The sequence below is a fragment of the Molossus molossus genome, unplaced genomic scaffold, assembly GCF_014108415.1.
Source record: "Molossus molossus isolate mMolMol1 unplaced genomic scaffold, mMolMol1.p scaffold_m16_p_14, whole genome shotgun sequence".
NCBI classification, from domain to species: Eukaryota; Metazoa; Chordata; class Mammalia; order Chiroptera; family Molossidae; genus Molossus; species Molossus molossus.
Window position 1 is genome coordinate 39,086,601 of NW_023425349.1, and position 23,525 is coordinate 39,110,125.

At 42.0% G+C, this 23,525-nt stretch overlaps 1 protein-coding gene across 2 annotated transcripts in view; it reads left to right on the forward strand.

Annotated features, from left to right (window-relative positions):
- Nucleotides 1–23,525, forward strand: part of SLC28A3 (solute carrier family 28 member 3) — a 52,107-nt gene that overhangs the window by 10,078 nt on the left and 18,504 nt on the right. For both annotated transcript variants that reach the window (XM_036260759.1, XM_036260760.1), the window contains exons 2-6: nucleotides 14,935–15,030; nucleotides 18,733–18,812; nucleotides 20,435–20,526; nucleotides 21,420–21,609; nucleotides 22,665–22,809. In XM_036260759.1, coding sequence (XP_036116652.1) covers nucleotides 14,935–15,030; nucleotides 18,733–18,812; nucleotides 20,435–20,526; nucleotides 21,420–21,609; nucleotides 22,665–22,809 — 603 coding nt within the window. The remainder of the gene's footprint in view (nucleotides 1–14,934; nucleotides 15,031–18,732; nucleotides 18,813–20,434; nucleotides 20,527–21,419; nucleotides 21,610–22,664; nucleotides 22,810–23,525) is intronic.

Sequence of the window (23,525 nt, forward strand, 5' to 3'; positions counted from 1 at the left end):
CCTTCAGAGAATAGTTACAGAGGTTTTCAGAAAAATGTTCTATCTCAGCTAAGACAGAGCCAAGACTGGTTACCAGGATCTAGTTTTGTTTTTGTCTTTCACTGCTGATTATAAAATTCTACACCACAGTCCCTTAATTTAAAATGAGGCTGGTGGTACTCACTGGCCCACCTCTTCCAGACACTGCAGTGAGAAGCTGGGCCTTGGATGCTAGCCGAATTGCTTTGTGTTAAATAAACAAACAAAAAAAGAAAATCAAAGGTGGGAGTATTTGGAATTTTATACAGAACTGATTATCATGAGCATGAACCTCAAGTCCCGATTGTGCCACAGAAGTTTAGAATTCTGTCTTCAAATTGCAGATTTAGGCAGACATAGTGCGGCATGATTTTCACACTAAGCTGGGATCTAAATCTAGGGGGTCTATTTCGACTGCACACACGGACTCACGTGCATGACCCAGAAGCCACTTTTAGCCTTGGCCTGTCTAATTGTTCTCTCTTCTTCCTTGGAAAAGAAGTGAGAGAGAGGGAGGGAGAGAGAGCATGCACATCATGTGTCCTTTGGCAGTAAATAAAGATGGAGGTTTCTTATGAAAACCCTGTGGTCACCTGGTTGAGGAGCCTCTCATGGTGTTCAGAAACAAAGTACATGATCATTAGGAATGGTTAAGTCAGGAAGAGGGAAATGTACCTGAAGACTTTGTAATGTTCCTTCCAATCTCCTGGTTCTGCAAACTAAAGGCTCTGTTTACTTCTTTTCCTCCAAGAGCCCAAACTCTGACATAAACCAAGACATTTATTGATTCAACAAAAATGTATGCAGCTCTGACACCATGCCAGGCATTACGCTAAGAGACGGAAACAAAGAGTTACTGTTTGGTTAAAATCAGTCATTGTGGCCAACTAATACAACACTGAGTGTACAAAGTGCTATTCATCACGTAAGCTCACCTATGGTGAGGGTTGGAGAATATTTCCCAAATATTCCAAAGAACCTGTACAGGTGCTTATTCTTTCATTCATTTAATCCAAATATACACTGAGCATCTACTCTGTGGTAGGTGGAAGGAAATACCCAGTAGAGCACAAATAATTGCCAAGCTACCATGTCAAGAACTGGTTTTTCCATATTACACTAGGTGGAGAAGTCAGGCCCTGACTGGAAAGAAGTGAGACATGGGCAGGGAGAGGGAAAGGGTGGTAGAGACAGGCACACAGGGACAGAGACCAGTCCGTTCTTCTTAATTCAAGGTGCTTTGCTAATTTCAGAATCCTGGTCCCGAGAATCCAAGACCAATGACAAGTTTAGGTTTAAAACTAAATTTCTAGCCCTGGCCGGTTTGGCTCAGCGGTTAGAGCATCGGCCTGCGGTCCGGAGAGACCCGGGTTTGGTTCCCGGTGAGGGCATGTACCTCGGTTGCAGTTTGTCCCCGGCCCTGGTTGGTTGTGAGGGTGGCAGCCACTCGATGTGTCCCTTTCACGTCGCTGTTTCTCTCTCTCTCTTCCTCTCTCTCCCTCCCACTCTACCTGAACAAAAAATGGAAAAATCCTCCGGTGAAGATGATAAAAAAAAAACACTAAATTTCTAAATTTCTAGCCCAGCCATAGCCAGTATGGCTCAGTGGTTGAGCTTCGACCCATGCACTAAGAGGTCACCAGTTTGATTCCCGGTCAGGGCACATGCCCAGGTTGTGGGCCCAATCCCCAGTGGGGGGCATGCAGGAGGCAGCCAATCGATGTTCTCTTTCGTTGATGTTTCTGTCTCTCTCTCTCCCTCTCCCTTCCTCTCTCTCTGAAAATCAATAAAGAAAAATTTTTAAAAACTAAATTTCTATACTCTGTGGACTCAGAAACATTTCAGAAAAAAAAAAAAAAAATAGCCTGCCAGATTATAAGGGGTTGTAACTCCTCCATGAAACGTAGAAAGTAATTCATTAATATGAGGTAAGGCTCTTCACACCATGAGGAAGTGTCAGTCATAACCCCACAGGGGCCAGGACAGACATACCCACTCTCCTTCTCAGCCCTCCAGCTGCCTGGGCCCCTGACCCGTCTTGGGGAGCACACCACGGTTCCAGTAGCTCAGTCTCTGAAGTTGGCAGCCATTCCCCAACGGGTCTTACTTCCCTGCCAGTGTCCCTCCCTTTCAATCATATCACTTTACAATGGTTGCTAGCTTTTAAAGAATTTTTATTTTTCTAATTCAAGTGATTGCATCCCGAGTTCCTCATCCACCCAAACCCACTCGTTCTGGAACATTTGCAAGGAGAAAGTTGGTGAGAGAGGACTGGTCTGACTTGTGCAGCCATGGAGGTTTAAATTAAATAATTGCTTAATCGAGGGCCAGACCCATGCAGACAGAGGAGGTGGGGAACAAGGTCCAGTTACACGATGTAATGCACCTAGCAAGGAGGGGAAAAGAGACAAAGGTACGCAAAGCCAACAGAATGTTAAGCTTCCTGTTGACCCACAAGTCCATTTCCTCATTCCCTTGTACAACACGGGGTCTTCAGGTCAGAGAACAGGGAACGAAGAAATAGAAGAGGAAGAATTTAGAAAGCACAGGTGGGAGGAAGAGGTAGTGTGTAATGTTCCAAGAACTGACTCTACTGTATGTGGACATGACAAGGGGCTCTGTTTAAGGAGGAAATAGGAGAGGGAGGACAAGGGTGGGCCTCTGAAAAAAGCCAGATGGGGGAGGGGACAGCGGGGCTGAGGGGTGCCGGGCACAGATACTGAAGCTAAAAGCCACATACTGAATGAATCATGAGGACAGCAAAAGTTTGATCCCTTCAGACTACTGGAAATTTGCCTACTAAAAACAAATCAGAGACTAAGGAGAATTAATAGATTCAATGGGTTTATATGCTTGTTTCATTTTTTTTTATTTTTTTTTATCAACTGTAGGAAGATGTTTTGTTGGTAAGAGTATTTCCAGTTCCCGTGTGACTGAATGGATTGCATCTTTGGAATTTCAGACAAAAACAAGTTTATTCCAATTAACCTGTAGTAGTAGTAGTAACTTGAACTTTTTGATAGTCCTTACCCTGACTATAATTAAATGATCAATTGTATAATTTAATGGTTGACAGTGTCTTTTTCTAAACTCGCTAAGAACAGGAATCATATATGCAGTGCCCAGCAATCAGCATAGCGTCTGGCGCATAGTAGGTGCTCAGTAAATATTTGTTGGAGGAATGAATGAGACTGACTGGGACAGAGCCCCGAGGAACTGCATGTAATAGTAAGGGCTGAATGAAAAGGTTGATACGGTACAGGAAAGGGAGAAGGAGAAGTCCGGGTGATAGGAGGAAACTAGCAAAATGTGTTATCACAGAAGTCAGGGACAAAAGTACTTTAAGGAGGAAGTGGTCCACTAATAAAATGAAAACTGGATTCAGGGAAATGGAAACCACTGATGCCTTTGACAAGGGCGAGCATAGCATTGCAGGGGTGGAAGCCGTACTGGAATGGGTAGACGAGTGAATAAGAAGCAAGATATAGAACCACTGTCTTAGTCCATTTAGGCTGCTGTAACAAAATATCATAGACACAGCTTATAAACAACAGAAATGTATTTCTCCCAGTGCAGGAGGCTGGAAGTCAAAGATCAGGCCAGCATGGCTGCAGTCTCACGAGGGCCCTCTTGCTAGTTCACAGCTAGCACCTTCGCACTGTGTCCTCACATGGTGGGAGGGGCAGGGGGTCTCTGTAGGGTCTTTTTTATAAGGGCACTCATCCTGTCTGGCGGGTGTGGCTCAGTGGTTGAGGGTCGGCCTATGCACCAAGAGGATGCCAGTTTGATTCCCGGTCAGGACACATGCCCAGGTTGTAGGCCAGATCCCCAATGGGGGGGCATGCAGGAGGCGGCCAATTGATGTTCTCTCTCATTGATGTTTCTATCTCTCTCTCCCTCTCCCTTCCTCTCTCTGTAAAATCAATAAAGGAAAACAAATTTTTTAAAAAGGGGGGCACTCATCCTGTTTATGAGGGTTCCACCCTCGTAACTTAAGCAACTCCCAAAGGCCCAATCATCTAACACCATCATCTTTGGGGATTAGAATTTCAACATAATGAATTTGGGGGAAACACAAACATTCAGACCATAGCAGCCAGTAAGGGCAGAAAGGAGATTGGTTGTTAATGATGAGAAGAAAGGATGCTTATCTATGAATTCTTGGCTTCAGGATAATAAAAAATTATAAAAATGCGAATATTAGAGACTCAAGGGAAGGAGGGGCTGAATAAGGTGGTGTGGAGAGAAGCACACAGTACTGCGCCCGTACCTGGCTCAGAGTAAGCGTCCAGGCATTTGCATGTTAGCTTCGCATTGGGTGTCCTGAGACGTAGTTCTGGTCTTGTCCCTCTCAGACATACAGTGGAAGTTCTTATGGAAGTATTTTTTCTCTATTCAAACAAATCAGACTAAGTCACAGAAAGGCAAGGAACAATACAAAGAAATTAGAACCAAGCTTAAAGAATCACACCTTACCAAACACAAATATCAAAAGCTACAGTAAGAGTGAAAGGCAGCCCAGCAGCAGAAGGTCAGTGACGTCTTGGAGTGTTCAATTCTACTTTCATGTGACTTTCAGCTAGTTTCAAGCTCTAAAAATTCCACATGTAAAATAGAAATAAAGAAAGAGCCCTGGCCCGGTGGCTCCGTTGGTTGGAACATCATCCCATATACCAGAAGGTTGCAGGTTTGATTCCCAGTGAGGGCACATACCTAAGCTGTGGGTTCCATCCCCAGTCAGGGCATGTACAGGAGGCAACCAACTGATGTTTCTCTCTCTCTCCCTCTCCCTTCCTCTCTCTCTCTCTCAAATCAATTTTCAGAAAACATTTTAAAAAAAAGAAATATACATAAGTGCATTTGGAGAAATTTAATTCCCCTATTGGTGATGACTGGGTTAGGGTGGTGATGAGCAGACCACTCTATTACACTTCTCTCTTTCTAATTAATAAGGAATCTGACAGGGTGATACTTCAAGGCTATTTGAATATCTAATTTCCCAATGCACTTCATCCATTGATTTTAGCGTCCATGATGACCCTTTTCTGACTCAATTATTACTTTGGGATCTGTAAAATAGTGATTTTTTAAAAATTTCTCCAATATTCCTTACTTCACATTCTTCTGAAAAGAATAGATTTCCCTTTTTTTGTCTTGCTCTCTATTTTTTAATATCATTAGGGACTAACATTCTTTTATTCAATATTTTATAATCAATTATTGACGTTGTTTCTTTCAATATTGTATTATGAAAATTTTCAAACATACAGAAAAGTTGGAGGAGTTCCAGAATGGGCACCTATATGTCCACCCCCTGCGCTCCACCATGAATACACTGTAGTTCTCACAGTCTTCGGTGCTGCCCTCTGTCCACCCCCCAGTCCTTCTTGTTTTGACACACGTGGCAGACATTTTACTCATGTTTTTTTCCTTTTTGGTGCTCAATTTGTCCCAAACTTGGCCAACAATCTCAGAATGCTTTTTGACAAGGATTGAGTTTATTTATTAGATGTGACCACCCTAGACAATATTTGAAGTAAACATTTATAGTATATAAAATTGAGATCATAGCTTAGCATATTAATGCTTTTAACGAGGTTCCTGCTTCCAGAGCCAACACAGGGCCACAATCAGAAGTTGGGCCAAGCACTGGCCTTCCTGGCAGCTCTATGTTGCAGCGGTGATGGAGTGGTGCCACCAAGTGGACATTTCATGCAGCAACCACCAGGGTCCAGCCTACATGAGCCTGTATGGTCTGGCACCAGAATTACATTAGAAGTTAATTTGCATTTCATCTTCTGAATGTAACCCGGGACTCTCATCAGAGTTAATGGAAGTCAGTCTCACAGACAATTACGCAGAATGCCTAAACATGCCTAAACATCACTCATTTGCTGGCTATTTCGAGAATCTACGTGAAGATGATGCTAAGGCCTTTATTCCTGAGTATTATTTGATTTCCCCCACTAGATTTATGAATAGATCCATAAGTGAAACCAAAATATCCAATTACAAATAAGAAAAAAAACATATTCTCCTAGACATATCCATTTATAATTACTTCATAACTAAGAGACACATTTGGGCGAAGGAAGGGCTGGACTTCCACATAAGTCCGAGGGGGAAAGGGACACCTTCCATTCATTCCACAGACCAAGAGGAGGTGGGACTCCTAGTTTGAAATGAATGTGCAAGATGCACCCTCACTACAAGGAGTTAATACATACAAGTAGTAAAAAGTTCATATCTGTGGCAAACATCTCAAAATATTGAAATTATTATGTCAATATTTTAATACTTTAATATTTTTTCATTATCTCAAGGCATTGAAAAGAAGGCATTTGTTAAAACTTCCCATTGAACCTTGTTGGGTTTTTCCTTGTTTTTTAATGTCCTAATAAAGATGCATATACATGATTCTATCACAGATTTATTTTAATAACTATTTCAAATAATTGGTTATCTTTTAATCTTGTATATTTAATTTCATGTATTTTTAAATACTCAGACAGAGGTCTAGAGGCTCTACTCCCTGTCCTGCTTGAGGACATGCCCAGAAGTCACACCCAGCTTTGACCACAGTGGCAGAACATAATTGTAGCCACAAAGAGAGTAAAAAAATGTATCTTTATTCTGGGAAATCTTAGGCTCTCCAAAATTCAGAGTTCAGTTTTTAAAGGTAATGAGAGAAAGAATAGATACTGGGGGCAACTAGCAGTCTTGGCCACAATATATTTTCTTTTGGGGTTATAGAGTCCAATAGATGTCCATTAGATTTCTATCACTCAGTGTTATTTTGGTCTTCCTTATCCTTACCTTTCTTTGCCCACTTGATCTGTCTTAGACTGAAAGGCTCTCTCAAATTCTTTCTAAATGCATTTGTAGATATTTCTCCCTGTGTTTCCTTTACGTTAATCTATGCTATTTGTACATAAATAACTATGCTTCTCAGAAAGTGAGATTGTAGCCCCACCGTTGCTTTTTTTAAATATTTTTTTCTTTATTGATTTTTAGAGAGAGAGGAAGGGAGAGGGAAAGAGAGATAGAAACAATGATGAGAGAGAACATCAATTGGTCACCTCCTGCATACTCCCCACTGGGGGTTTGACCCACAACCTGGGCATGTGCCCTGACTGGGAATTGAACCTGTGATCTCTTGGTGTGTGGGTTTAACCACTGAGGCACACCAGCCGGGCCCACCATTGCTTTTTTTTGGACACGTTAATTGTTTTTTAATCCCGTGCTCAACCTTGGTGGATTAAGACATGACCACTGCATGTTTCATCTTCTCTAAGTCATCTTCAGTATATGGTTGTGTTTTATTTATTATCTGACTCAATCAAGTCCAATGATTCATTTGCCAGGTATGTTTGTTTGCTTTTAGCTCCTCTCATCATATTTTATGCTGTGCTTTTAAAAAATATTTTCACTGTATGGTTTGTGTGGTCTTTACTTTTGTTTGGTTTCTACTGAAGGCTTATGGATTTGTTTTTGTTTTTTTTTTCATCTGCTTTGTTTTAATGGTTCCTTTCATAACCAGCTTAAGACTATGAATAATACAAAATTGGTGTTTTCCACCTTCCATAATTTCTTTCTTTCTCTTCACCACTTGATTTTAACTGAATATACATTGTGTAGGGTTTGCCCTTCTATCTTATTTATAATCTCTTTCAGCTCTTAGAAATGAGCGGATGAGGAAGTGAGCCTGCGTGCTTGGCCTTCTCCCCTTCTTTTTCTTCTCTTTCAAGCAGTGTTCCGGTCATCTTTCTACACTGTCAGTGGTGTAATGTTTAAAGTTCGTTCTGGAATCAGAATTCCTGGAGATGTTTTTTATTTTACTTCATTAAATAGATTCAAAACGTGTTATCACTCCTTTTGCCACAGTTTCTCCATCTGTCATTTGCTTGGCTGAAGGTCTTCCTCTAATAGTTTTTTCAAGGAAGCTCATGGAAACCATATTCTAGGAGTATTTGCATGCTTCAAATCTTTTTTATAATTCTTTTCTATTTTCGAGTTACAGTTGCCGTTTGCAACAACATGGATGGACCTAGAGCAGACTATGCTAAGTAAAACAAGTCAGAGAGAGAAAGACAAAATACCGTGTGCTTTCACTTATATGCAGACTCTAAAAAATAAATAAACAAACAAACAAACAAACAAACAAAACAGAAACAAACTCATATATTAAAACTTTTTAAATCTGATCACTGTAAACCTTTCATTTTTCTCCTCTAGAGACAGAACTCGGTCACTTTCCCCTTTTTCTTCCATTCCTGCATTTAGGGGTTTTGTCTGCCCCCAGCTCACAAAGACCACAAGGGGAGAAGGTCCCTTCAGAGCCCTCAGGTGACAGAGGATTATGCCGGGGAAGCGTGACAGTGACACAGACTGACCAGGTGTTTCACTGCTGCTCCTTACCTGGCCTACAAACCCCCACAGGCCAACAAGAAAAACAGGAACATCCCAGGGAGGAAAGGTCTACCCAGTGCCCATTAATTCACATTAGGGATTGCGTAAACCCAGGACCTGCGCCAGAAGGCTACATGAGCCAGAAAGGCCGGGAGCGACAGATAAAGATCTAAGACTTCTGGACTGCTACCTTTGAAAATGCAGTCCTTCAAGGCAAAGCCCCTGCAGTTTGGAGGGCAACATTACAGAGAAATGACCTTAAAATATTTGACATTTGTAGATACTGGCAGTAAAAAATAAATAAATATAAATAAAAGGAGGAGTGGAGGAATGATCTCAAACAATTTGGAGAGATCAGATTCACAAAACAGATGTTGACTTTTACAAGCCAAATTTTAACAATAGAGAACAAAGGGACTGTAAACGCCCCATAATAAGCCAAGCAAGTAGCGAACCAAACCATAAAATTAGCATAAAAGTCAATGAGCTCTGACTATGTGTGGCACTGGAACAGTGATGCGGCCCCACAGGTAAGTGGTGAAGGCTACACGCTCATGAACAGGGTACAGAGCCACAGAAGGCTGGACGTGAACCAGCTATGACCATGGAACCCAGACTTTTTACCACAATGCAGCACTAACATAGATAATTTCTCAGTACCTCAAATAGCAGTCATCCTAAGGCTTACGTCGAGCCTCTCCCTGCAATCTCTTTATATTGCATTTTGGAATTTTAAATTACTATTTGAGGCAGTTGCTCTAGTCTAATCTCATTCTATGTTCAGAGAAATGGACACCGAAAGGTTAGATCACTCAAAGCAGCCAGAAAGAGAACAGAAATTAAAGATGTGTTTCTGACACCTTTATTTAGACACCTAAGACTTAGAACATTCGAATATACTGTAACCTTCTCGGAGAAGTAGAGAAAGCAGTCCTGTACTAAACGGTCTCTACTTAGTTGTAGAGCTACTGTTCCAGCTGCTACTGTAATCAGCTCAACATCCCTGAGAAAGATCCTTTCCACACATTCAAAAACAGTATGGAGCATTTCTATGCCTGGACACATGGTTTTCAGCAGAGATCAGGGGACAAAGTAAAGTATCTGGCTCCTTAGCTTAACAGACGAAGTAAGATATACAGACTTACATAGTCCCGAGTTCCACTGACATCACAGTCCATATTTGTCACATTTTTGGCAATATTTAAGGCATCATTCCTTCTCAGAATGTACCACATAGACCACTTCTAGGAATATTGCTTTAACAGTATACAGAGATGTGCAAATGATAGATAGAAAAATAAGGATAGATAGATAGATAGATAGATAGATAGATAGATAGATAGATAGATAGAGATAGATAGATAATACATACATAATAAAATAAGCAACTTTAACCTCCAACCTAAATCTGTTCTGGTGGTATAAAGCCTTCCAGTCAAGGTATATTATCAAACGCCTCATAGGATTCAAGTATCAAGTGCTAAAACCAGTTGAAGATCTGTATAGCATCTCCTCAGGGTCCATCACGCACTGCATTTGCCCACTGGGCCATTCCCATCCTCCATAAACCAGCATGGGCTGTGTTCCGCCAAGGTCAGGATGAACGTCTCCCTGGCGTACAGGTGCATCTTGCCCCGGTCAAGCCTGCTGTCTCCCCTCAGCAAGGCCACGAATCCCTTCAGAGCAACGCCAGGCCACAGCACTTTCTGTGGGAAGGAGGAAGAGTGACTCTGCTGTCACAGGAATGCCGAGTCTCCAACAGAGAAACCCTGGCCACAGAAACTGAGAAATGGAAGCCGTGTTGTGAAGTCAGGGCCACTGTGGTGGGGACACTGTGTGAGTGGAGCAGACTTGGTGGAAGAAGAGAGAACATCAGACGAATCGGAGATGACACGTGCACAAGGGCAAGAGTATTCACTCGTGCTGTTTAAGGATAGAGTTTTCTCAACCTGTGGATGGCGACCCCTTTGGGGTCAAACGACCCTTTCACAGGGGTGGCCTAAGACCATCGGAAAACACATATTTCTGATGGTGATTCATAACGGTAGCAAAATTACAGTTATGAAGTAGCAACAAAAATAATTTTATGGTTGGGGGCCACCACAACATGAGGAACTGTATTAAAGGGTCACGGCATTAGGAAGGTTGAGAACCTCTGGGGTAGACTCTACCTAAAATCAGTCTGTAGGGTGGGGCTCGGGAAATTCTGGCTTGAGAAATGACTTCCAGAGCCTAAATGTAGTCCAAACATGGCCACAAGCATTTCTGGAACCACCTCTATCATCTCTACTCCTGTCTTTTACATCTAGAGTTCAACTCCAGCTTTCTTAATCAAAGGGGAATTTAATCAGTGGGTGTACTACGATGTCTTTACATATTTCCAAAGTCAAAGGACCTTGGCCCCGGGGTCAGAGTTTACGGGAATGATGTGGCCTGAGGTTGGACAGTGTGAACTCAGATCCCACCTCAGCTATTTCTGGCTGTACAACTCGGGTCAAGTGATTTACTTATTTTTGCTTTAGTTTCCTGATCTGTACAGAGGGGTCATGGTAGCCACCTCACAGGACTCTCAGGATCAAACACAAACCTTGTAAAGGGTTTAACCCAGTGTATCAGCCCAGGTGCAGACAACAGCAAGCCCCAAAGCGGCAAGGAGGAAGTTTGTTTCCTGCAGATAAACGTCAGGACGTGGGTAGTAAAGAGAAGGAAGGGGAGCACTGCTGGCGGCTTTCGGGGGCCCAAGTCCCCCAAACCCCAACTCACCACTCTGACATCACCAGCACGGCACCGTGTTCTCGGTCCAGGTGGGACCATCGACACTCCGGACTGCAGGGCAGAAGAAAAGATCAAAGGGACAAAGAGCCATTTCCATTCACGCTCCATTGGCCAGAAGCTGGGGAGGTGGGAATCCTGGAAACGGAGCCTTAATTCCGGGTGGCCATGAGCTCAGCTAAAGCCCTATGGAAAGGGACATCACAAATAGATGGGGGTGTTTCAGTCATTTCCTGTATTCTGGAAGTGATAATATGGTTTAGAAACGGAATGAAAAGAAGAAATCAACTTTTAAAAAGGTCTCTGTCCATCTGTACTCCCTGCAACACTCACTGTGGATCTGTAGTTGCTTGGACAGCATGAAAAGTGCAACATGGAGGAGAGAAAGCCCAGGCCCAATGTACTCCGGGCTCCAGGATCTGCCCTCTGGAGGGGGCTCTGTCCAGGATCATCATCCTCAGGACCCCAGCAATAACGTTAAGTTGAGAAATCGAAAGTGTCGTGCTGTGAACTGTTTAGAAGTACTTATACCCGACACCCACAGTGTTGTAACTCATTCAGCGGAGTGGCAGGTTTGCGCTTAGAACACAGTCATGACTGTAGGAGTCCCAGGGAGGGCGAAGGGATCCAGGAATCAGAATTGCTGAGTAGGTGGGGAAAACAATGGGCTAAGAGGTAATTATGAGCCGCCTATTACAGCCCCAGGACTCCCATTTGAAAAGAAGCAGAGACGCATGTGTCTTATGGGTCATTTTTTCAGGCACCAATCAACACCCACACGAACACTCCCATTATTTCTGTTGGAAATCCTCAAATAGGAGGCATTGTTCTTCCTGGAAACGCTAAAAAGTTAAGGTGTGCACTCTACCGGGGTAAAACAACCCCATGACATAGTACAACACACTCAGAGGTACATCTGTCATCACTCATGCCCGCTCTCCACTCCATACACACACCCATGCACACCCCTTCCTCTTTTTCAACTTCGAAAAGGTAGGCTCCATCCTGTGTGTCACAGGAAAGCCCCACATTCTGCCACCAGGTGACAGGAGTAATCGGCATTGAGAAGCTGATGCTCCTCATGGAATGGGTAAATGTCAGGCTTCTGGAAGGAACCATAAGAACACCTAATCGAAACTGTGTCGTAGAGATGGGTGGACTGAGACTTAAAAAGATGTGACCTGCCCAGTGTCGCGCTTATAATTAGGGATCCTGAGGACCAGCCCCTTCCATTACCTGTGTCCCATTTTTTCCACCAACTCCTGCTGGATTTTATTTTTAACGTTTTATTAAAGAAATTGTCAGCATTCATGAAAGTAAGAATAGTAAAATGAGTCCCTAAGTACCCATCAGCCAGTTTCAGCAATTAGCAACACTTTGTCATCCTTCCGTACTATCTATTTTGTCCCCCCACAACTACGAGATTTGCTAGGGAATACCCAGAGGTACTTCACTACTGTACTAGTTAGTGCAACATTAAAATCACTGCGGTTAATTAATTCAACAAATAATTGTTCGTGCCTGCTAAGCACAAGGAATGGTGCTAAAGACAGGAACAACTGTAACACGAAAGGGCATTTTGACAACAAGACTTATACATAAGTCATGTATGTGCTGGCAGTTAGATTTTAGTCATGTTTATATACTCTTCAGTTTCAATAACTGGAAAACGCAACACAAACGGGAATTGCCATTTTTTTTTAGGTCCTTGGGGCCATCCAGAGATCCAAAGCTAACATGAACGCCGTGCATTTGTTCTTTTTTCAAAGACAAGGTCACAGCCAACAGAGCTAGCAGGGCACATTTCCGAAAGAGACAGGGACCAACCTGGCACTACTTACCTATCAGTTGCCTGACTTGGAATGAAGTAGCGTGTAAAAAGGCAAATTGGGATGAGATGGGAGAGAGATTGGACCCTCCCCCCAAAAAAAGGTAAAAGAGAAATGAGCCAGGTGTTTGTCACATCTGGAAGTAGCACTAAGGGGTCAGGAAACCCCCTCCAAGAGCAAACCTTACCCCGTTCCTTAGAGTAAAATCAAGAGGGCCTCATAAAAGAAGGTATTTTCTAATTCTCATTACTACCACAGATTGCTTTAAGCCAAACAAGACACACTTTCATTTCTCATAAATTCAACATGTATGAATAAAAGTATCCATAGTACAAACGGTTTACTACTTGGTAAGTTGAAACCTGTGTGAGGTGATGGAAAGGAGACCGGAAACCTGCACCTTCGCCTCAGCTCTGCTTGTTACAGATCGACGTGGCTTAGACAAGGGCAGCTGTCTTCCTTTCTCCCTTCCTCAAGGTGGGCCACACCAATCTTTTCTATCAGAACAGAACAAAACAAAGATTATCTATGTTTCTTTATGAGCCAAGATTCACTGGTTCTTCCTTTAATCAGCTGACTCATCTAAACATCTCATCTTTGCCAACCCAGCTCTAGAATGCTGTTTCTCGTCATACACAAAGATTAACTCAAAATAGATCAAAGACCTAAATATAAGACCTGAAATAATAAATTACATAGAAGAAAACATAGGGGCTAAACTTATGAACATTGATCTTAGAGAAGATCTTATGAACTTGGCCCCCAAAACAAGAGAAGTAAAAGCAAAAATAAATGAATGGGACTATATCAAACTAAAAAGATTCTGCACAGCAAAAGAAACCACCAATAAATCAAAAGGCAATCAACCAAATGGAAGGAGATATTTGCAAACAACAGTTCTGACAGGGGTTACTATCCAAAATATATAAAGAACTTATGCAACTCAACGTCAAACAAGCAATCTAATTTTTTTTTAATGGGCAGATGACCTGAACAGACACTTTTCCCAAGAAGATATACAAATTGCCAACAGATATGTGAAAAGATGCTCAACTTTACTAGCTATTAGGGAAATGCAAATCAAAACTACAATGAGATACCACCTCACACCTGTTAGAATGGCTATTATTAATAAGACAAGTAATAACTTGTGTTAGGTTGTAGAGAAAAAGGAACCCTCATTCACTGCTGGTGGGAATGTAAGCTGTACAGCCACTTTGGAAAACAGTATGGAGGTTCCTCAAAAAGGTAAGAATAGAGTTACCATATGACCCAGCAACCCCTCTTCTGGATATCTACCTGAAAATTTTGAAAACATTTATTTGCAAAGACATATGGACCCTATGTTCATTGCAGCATTATTCACAGTGGCCAAGACATGGAAACAACCGAAGTGTCCTTTGATAGATGATTGCATAAAGGAGATGTGATACATATATACAATGGAATACTACTCAGCCATAAGAAAAGATGAAATACTGCCATTTGTGATAACATGGATGAACCTTAAGAATATCATACCAAGCAATATAAATCAGACAGAAAAAGTTAAGAACCATATAATTTCACTCATATGTGGAACATAAAACTGAAAGCAACAAACAAACAAAATCTTATAGACACAGACAACAGCATGGTTATCAGAGGGAAGGGGGGTGGAGGGGGTAGTAAAGGGTAAAGGGGGTCTAATATAGGGTGACAGAAGATGATTTGACTTTGGGAAGTGGACACACAATGCAATATGCAGATAATGTATCAGAAATATATACTTGAAACTCATAACTTATTAACCAATGTCATCCCAATAAATTTAATAAAAAGAAAAAGTCTTTTAGGCATCGCTTACTGAAAAAACATATGTTTTGGCTCTGAAACTTTATTTTTGCAAACTGTATTTTGTTTTTAGAATGAAGAAGACATTCATAAAAACCAGAACACATCAGGAAACAACTCCCTAAGAAGCAGAGCTGTGCAAAACAGAGAACACGAAAATGCCATACAGGTATGTCCTGAGATGGGTGAGTGCGTCTATTGCCATGGTAACCACTGTGTGGCGGGCACCTGAGAGCTTTGGGGACAGAGAGCATGGTGCTCAGCTGGCACTCAGAGGAATGAGTTAAATGGTAATTAGACTGTGTAAGGCTGAGTCATGAAGAAAACATACATGCCCAAACAAAGGTTTTGTTTATACACCTGTTCTCAGTGGTCTCTGACGGGGAGAGTACCCAGGCTTTCTCTGACACATCTCTACTACAGATTTCAAGCTCCACCCTGTGCAGAAATCACTGGTTTAAACAAGAGCATTTCAATTTTAAGGTAAATAAGGCAGACAAGAAAAGGTTTAAGGCATGGTTCTAAAATTGTGCCCCTCGTGCCCTAGAGTTCCTTATGACACGTAAGTTACATAGCAGGCTGAAGCCCTCCATCACAATGCCACTGTTATTTCTCTTGTATATTGAACTCTGGGTAGGATCTCATTTGAAGAAAGTCTTCTGCTATTAAAAAGTGAGCAAATTCTCCCTGTCAGTCATCCTTATTTTTTTCTGGGTTGCCTACTATAGAGCCATTTATTAGGGGAGAGTTATTCTCATGATAAAAAGAATAACTTGTTTGAAGTAGAAAAAAATTTGGAAAATTAGTGCAGCAAAATTTGAAACACAATAAAAAGACCTGGAATTTCAGAAAAAAAATCATTGCCTAACATCTTGTAATAAAGCCTTTTAAGACCATATACATCCACATGCGCGTGTTCCCTAATTGGGATTGTGCTATAAATATTATTACTGTCTATTTCATTTACTATATTGTAAAAAGTGTCCATTTCACTAAATATTATTTTTTAAAAAAGAGAGAAAACAAGACTTCTATCCACATAAAACCTGCACATGGATGTTTATAGTAGTTTTATTCATGGTCACCAAGGAAGCAACCAATATGCCCTTCAGAAGGTGAATGGTTCAATGAACTGTGGTCCATCCAGACTAAAAATAAATGAATTGTCAAGCAATGAAAAGACATGGGGGGGGGGCATCAAATGCATATTACAAAGTGAAAGAGGTCAATCTAAAATGGCTACATAGTGTATGATTCAACTTTGACATTCTGGAAAAGAGAACCTGTGGAAACAGTAAAAAAGATCAGTGGTTGCCAAGAAGGGAGGAGGATAAATAGGCACAGAGGAGTTTTAAGGCAGTGTAACTATTCTGTATGATATACAACGGTTGATACATGTTAGTCAACACTTGTCCAAACCCATAGAATGTAAAACACTGTTAAACAAAAACCTTCACTGCTGAAAGATTTTCTTAAATCAAGGGTTTATTGAGCCATGTGCTAGCCCAAGAAAGGACCTGGTCCTAGGTCGTGCAGACCAAACCCACACCGGTGGAGCTAGATGGACAAATCAACATGAGCACCACCCTGAGACGGAGGGGCTCTTTTATACAATGAGTTTGAGGAAGAAAGATGTAAGTTGTTTTAAAAGAATTTACATTGGCTATAGACAAGGAGGGGGCAGGAGGTGAAGCAAAGACAGTTCTGGGACAGGTGCATAGTCCATAAGTAAGAAGTGTTTGCTGCTTTTGGGTTGATTGTGAGTAAGGAAGATGTGATGGTGCCAGTGGCTCTGGTGCTCAGCTGGTCTCTCTAGATAAGAGCTGAATTAGCTGCCCGGGAATTGATTCAAACTTTCAACACACTTTCCAAATGTGAACTATCTTTTGTTGATTTCTATAACTGATTAACTTCTTATCTCTTCTTCCTACCTGTCCAGCCTGCTGTAATTTAATGTAGGACATCTCAGAAATTTTCTCTTGTCAACAAACACCAAGAGTGAACCCTAAAGTAAACTATGGACTTTGTAGGTTCATTGATTTTAACAACTGCACCACTCTGGTGAGAGAAGTCGTTAATGAGGGAGGCCGTGGAGGAGAGGGGCAGGGAGTAGATGGGAAATCTCTGTACCTTCCCTCTCTTTTGCTGTGAACCTAAAACTGCCTAAAAGGTCTTTTCAAAAATTGTTTCACACACAAAACCATCAAAAACAGAAATTAGATGCTCCACTGTTGTAAACAGGAATGTGAAGACTGAGGAGTAGCTATTGGATTTGGTAACAGTGGTCCAAGGTCCAGAAGCCACCTCAGTAAAAGCCTGCTCACAGTGGGCTGACTGAGCAGGATGTGAAGGAGGGAGCCCTAAAAATAAAGGCAGCCCTTTCAAGTTTGGCTGTGAAGGGAAGGAAGCGGGGTAGATGTCCCGTGACTGTGGGGTCAAGAAGATTTTGGTGTTGCTGTTTTATTTTGTTTTAAAGACAAAAAGATTGGGAAAAAGAAAACAATAAGTGATGCTTGACATTCTATAGATAGTAGGTAAGTTGGGGCAATTTCACTACAAAAAATAATTATAATAATTTAAATCAAACATTTACCAGACTTTAATATTGGCCAGACTTGGTGTTAGATGGAACAAAAATGAATAAGGGTCATCTCTGCCCCTGCCCTCGGCACCTGCAGCTTGGACTCAGCTGGTCTTTCATACAATGATCCTTTCACCTTCCCGGTTCCTGGGGTCCTGCCCGGGAAGGAAGGCAGTCTGAGTCAGAAGTACAGCGTAGTTTGGCATCAAAGGACTACATGATCTTCGTGAATCCTTTCAGCTCACAGACATGCTGTTGACTTACGTCTGTGAGTTCTGTTAAAGAGGACCAGTGTCTGCATAGGATATGATGGAAAACAAAAGCTGAGATTTGACCTTTTACCTCTTAGAGCATGTTCAAAACCACTCCACACCTGCATACTTTCTCCTCGCCTTCCCTGGCCATTGCTTACAATAGCTGGACCTATTTTAGACATTACTGCAGAATGGAGAGAGACGGGAAATCCTCTACACCATCCTGAGAACAGGACAGGTTTTATGGATATTAAAGAGCTCATATGGTACCTAGAAAGATTGTCCATGAAAGCTGGCCCAGGTATATACAGGTGGGGCAGAAGTAGGTTTACATTGTGAGGATGTGAAATAGTTTATTCTTGCATTATTATTTATTAATTATTGTATTCTTTTTCCATACAAACAACTGTAAACCTACTTTGCCCCACCCTGTACTTCACTCATTAATTAGAGCAAGGACTAGCTGAGGGAGAAAAATATTTCCCTTAGCCCAACTGATAGAAGAAGCCTAGATCCCTGGGGGAGGTTTGTCAGCTCTTGAAGATACTGAGCTAGTGTTTGCATCTGCAGACCAAGCCTTGGGCTGCCAGGGACATAAAACCGGCCTTGGTCTCGGTCCTTTGGAAACTAGGGCTGGCTGAGTGCAAAGGGAGATTTATGCATCCTATAGTATTAACTTCATTTAGCACTTTCCTAAAAACAGAGCTGGGGATGAATGATTACAGTAGACATAGGAGCAAAAGGCAGAGATATGAGTCTGTTCCCTAAAGAAAAGGAGAAAATTTCAACAGCTCCTTTGGAAGAAAAGGGAGAAGTGTGATCTTGGAACACACCTCTGTGTGTGTGTGTGTGTGTGTGTGAGTGAGAGAGAGAGAGAGAGAGAGAGAGAGAAGAAGAAAATGTTTAGTAGGAGCTAACTTCTTTAATAATAATTTGAAAGGACATTTTGAAAGTTGTTTACTGAGCAAAGGAGATCAGGGTCCATTATGCCCAAGATTCTCATCATTGCATCTCTGCTCCAATGTCTGATTTCCAGGGTGAAGAGCCGGTCACCATTGAGCAGGATTCTCTAAGAAATGAAGATGAGGAGGAGGATCGAGAAATTCATCATAAAGGGTAGAGACTTAAACCAGAGAAATAACTACACCTTCCTCCTAAACAAATGGTTTTGCTCCTTTGTTTATCCTCACCTAATTGCTAAATATTTATTATTATTTATTAGATATGGTCGCCATCACCAATCCTTTAACCATTTTCAGAAAAACAGTGGAGCCCTATGATAGTCAACATGGTAAATTCAAACTGCTGATGTTCTGGGAACCCAATATCCGTGGCAGTCTTTTCATTACAGGTGTAAATTACCAACTAATTGCTCCAGTCCACACAAAAGTACTTAATTCGCCTTCTCAATGTCAATCAATAAGCAATTGGTTTCTCAAAACCCAACCTACTTGCTATTACCTTGAGGTGTCCTGAAGGTATTCCAAGTCTTTATCACCCCTCGAGGTTGAAGAGGCAAATTGTATTACCTTTTTCTGGACCAGGAAAATGAAGCTCAGAGAAGTGACACTCAAGGTTAGTCAACTAGAGAGGAACAAAGCTAACTTACAATTACAGCCTCTTATTCCTAGTCCAAGATTGTCTGGTACCCTATCAGAACACTGAAATATCTGTCAATTTTCTAAATTCCTATTTAAATTTAATTTAAATTCCTAAGTCTCTGAGGAACTTTGCTTTTATGTATCAGAGGATGTCTTTGGAATTGGTCAGAATTAAGACGGAAAGATTTTGTCACATGTAAACCATCAAGAAATATTTACCACCTCAGAAACCTGAGCCCAGTTCCATCCTTCATTGCACTTCATGAATCTCTGACCCTGGGGGCTGAGAGAGCCTCCTGGGTGGTCAGAAGTACTCAGGTTTCACTAATGTTAATGGGTCGGAAACAGCCATGGGAGGTTGGAAGTGGCTCAGCCTAGATAACCAAATGGCAGAAGCATCTATTTCTAGCTACTTTACTCCATACAGTGTCAGTTTGCTTTAATGGACTATACACATTCCCTGCAATAAAAAAAATCTGATAAATCCAACCTAAAGTGGATGGATGTTCCCTAGTAAATGTTGCTCTCCACCACTGCTACTTTTTTTTTCCTTTATTGATTATTGATTTTCAGAGGGAGAGAGAGATAGAAACATAGATGAGAGAGAATATCAAATGGCCACCTCCTGCATGCCCCCCACTGGGGATTTGGCCCACAACATGGGTGTGTGCCCTGACCTGGAATCGAACTGGCAACCTCTTGGTACATGGGTCAACACAGTACATGGGTGGACACCCAACCACGGAGCCACACCAGGCTGGCAGGATTTTTTTTAAATCAACATTTAGTAACAGTTAATAAAGGCTAATGGAGGCCCTCAGAGTCCAGTGAGAAGCATTCTCATCCTACGTATTATTTTCAGCTTTTGCTTAAGTATCAATCTCCCCCAATTTATTTCCAGGAACTTGTTTTCTGTGTCTCTGTAATCTCTCAGCACTTGACATGCTCATTCAGCAAAGGTGGGTCCAAGCCAGGGCTGGGTTTAGTCTACAGTAATGAGTTTCCCATTTCCATTTGGTAGGACATGAGCTTCGTGAATTTGTGTGTTTGCCTGCTTTATTTACAAAGACTCCTCTAGTTGTATCATGTTTTTTTGCATTGACTTCTGCCTGTCATTTTGCGTTTGTGTTGTTATAGGTATCTGGCCAGGAATTATGGCGTAGTTTGTGATTTTCGTAGAAAACACAAAACCACCATTCGGTATGTCACCTGGGGCATCTTATTAGCAGGTAAATAACAAAAGGGGCTGGGATACCAGTGTGTCTCTTTGAGGGTCCCCAAATACTATACTGAGCTTTTCTGTGGACAGAAAGTAAATCCTTCCTTTTCCCGGGACTTCATGAATCATCCAGAGAGACAGAGAAGCAAATCAAGAAGGCCCTGAACTGTAGTCTCAGTTTGGGGTACTTCCCAGATTGTCTCCCTGTCCGTTAATTTAGTTAATTTAGGTAACCCACTCTGTGGCCTTTGTTATGATGTGGATTTGAAAGCTGGTTAATGCAAACCCAGGTAACTGGAAAACAGAGTGGTTATCACAGCTAGAATCTAATTGCAGAGGAGATATAAGCAGTTGATATTTAAATGGGTACAATGCCAGGAGTCTCCTGGGGTCATGTACCCCACTCCTCTTGCCTGAAGGCAGAACTATAATTGTCTACAGTTGACACTGACATTTTTCTCTTTTTAAAATTTTTTGTTTGTTTTGTTTTTCTTTTTCTTTTCTTTGTGTGTGTGTGGGCGGGGGGGTGGGGGGTGGGGATTCTACTTTTTACAGTTGACCCTTGAACAACAAAGGGGTTAAGGGCACCAACACTCCCCACCCCCACCACACAGTCAAAAATCCACATCTAACTTTGGACTCCCAAAAACTACTAATAGCCTACTGTTGACCCAAGGCCTTACCAATAAGTAAAAGGACCTAGCACCCTGTCCTCCTAGCTTTTATGGTGAGACTGTTAGGGACTTATAATCAGAGGAGCCATAGTCATATCAAGAATATGAGCACACTCTTGTATTCAGTGGTTTGTTCATTGAACCTGCTCTTGACTGAGCCAGATCAGTGCTGGAGGCTGGACTCCGGGGCTGTTGGTGCTGTTCACTGTCTGCCTTTGTTCCTGGACAGGTTACCTGGCTATGGTGATTGCAGCCTGTGTGCTGGATTTTCGCAGAGCCCTTCCCCTTTTCGTGATCACTGTGGCTGCCCTCTTCTTTGTGATCTGGGACCACTTTATGGCCAAATATGAACATCGAATTGATGAGTTCCTTTCTCCTGGCAGAAAACTTCTGGACAGTCATTGGTTCTGGCTGAAGTGGTAAATGCAGTTGGTTCTCTTATCACAGTTGACAGGAGTGTTCGTTTTTACCAACACTATTTCAAAATTTTGTTCTGAAATTGCTTTCTCATTTAAGGACTCTTGCAGCTAGAAAAAACCTAGGGGATAATCTGTTAAAATGCCTTCGTTTTACAAACAGGAAATCACGTCTTAGATAAGGCAATGACTCATTTGAGATGTGTTCAAATGTCCCTATAAACTACCTTAATTTCAAGTGCTACCTAAATGAAAACATGTCCAAAACATGAGATGATTCTACTTGGGGAGGTAGCTTCCTGCTCAGGCCTCCTCAGGAAGAAGAGACTGTGAATTATTAAAGCCAATTTTTTCCCATAGGGCCCTGTGTCCTGCAGGTGACCACTCCGGGCTTTTCCCTCAGTCTCTGTCTGTGGGACTGCCTCCCCTCCAGGTCGCCCTACTGGATGGGATCCAGGACTGGATTTACCCAGCATGGCCGACATGGGATCTACTAGGAAACGTCACACACCCTGGGCCAAATAAACTAGGACTGTGCAATAGCAACACAGAGCCCTTTCTGGCTCTGCCAACCCAGCTATGAATCAGACTTGCCAACCTGCCAGATGTCCCAGGGAGTCAGAACCCAGTCTAAAGTCCAACTTAGCTCTCTGAGGCTCAGTAAGATCCCTCAAAGAACACATTTCAAGTTCTCCCTTAAAAGGTAACACCTGACCCATCTCCCAAATCAGAGGTGAGGTTTCCCAGTCGATCTCTCAAAGAAATCACCAGACTTCCCTCTCCAAACATCCTTTCTCCTCTCTGACCACATTATGCATCCTGAACCAGCGAAGAGCCCAAGGGTTGTGGAGTGAGGGAGACGCAGTGCTTATTTTTTTTGCTATTTGCCTTTATAGCCACAACCAAAGAAGATCTGTTGCAATTTCTAGAAGCACAACTTCCTGGTGCCAGGGTGTATTACTCTTGCTAATATTTTTTTGTTTGGTAGTTTAAGCCTGATTGAGATTATCAACTTAACGCAGTAAATGATGCCAATGCCTCTTTCTCGGTTGTCTTAGGGTGATTTGGAGCTCACTGGTCCTGGGGATTATTTTCTGGCTGATCTTTGACACCGCCAAACTGGGCCAGCAGCAGCTGGTGTCCTTTGGTGGGCTCATCATGTACATTATCTTGCTGTTTCTATTTTCCAAATACCCAACCAAAGTAAGTATGAAATCGATCTTTTTGGGGTCCCCCTTTTTTCCCTCATGTGTAAATTGCTCAAATTAATGAGTGTGGGAGAATTTAACTGTTATTCAATATTTGTCTCACCTTGCTATGATATTTTAGGTGGCTAGTGTGCCCTTCTCCCAGAACTTTCATTGTACGGTTACTCTCTCATTTTTCACTCTCAGTGATTTTTCAGCTACACAGCCAGTGGGATGTTCTCTCCTGTCAAGTCCAATTGCTACTCACATACCCCACCTCCCCCCGTGAAACACACATACAAAGAAAACTCATCCATTTTGATCCAGATTTCCCAGACCAGCAAATAATCTAATATTCCTCCATTGAATTCTGCAGTTTATCAAATTTCCATTTGCAATTTGGGCTGTTTTACTCCAAAACTTCATCCTTAAACAATTTTGTTCACATGGAATTCAATTTTCATCCTTGTTCTGTCAGCCTGCAGCCCATTAAGTGGGCAAGAATCTGAGACGCCGAAGCTTTCATGTATGACTCCTGTAGGCAAACTCTGGAAGACGTCACTGGCTAAAAGGCTGAGCCAAAGAATAAAAAATCACCTAATATGATCCCAGTTTTTTGCCCTGTCCTGGAGAATGTCTCCACTGTATTCTATGCCTTCAATCCCATAGTTCTTTGCAGGCCACTCATCTCTGCGCCCAGAAGGAAAGCAGATGATGGCCCATTACCGCTGC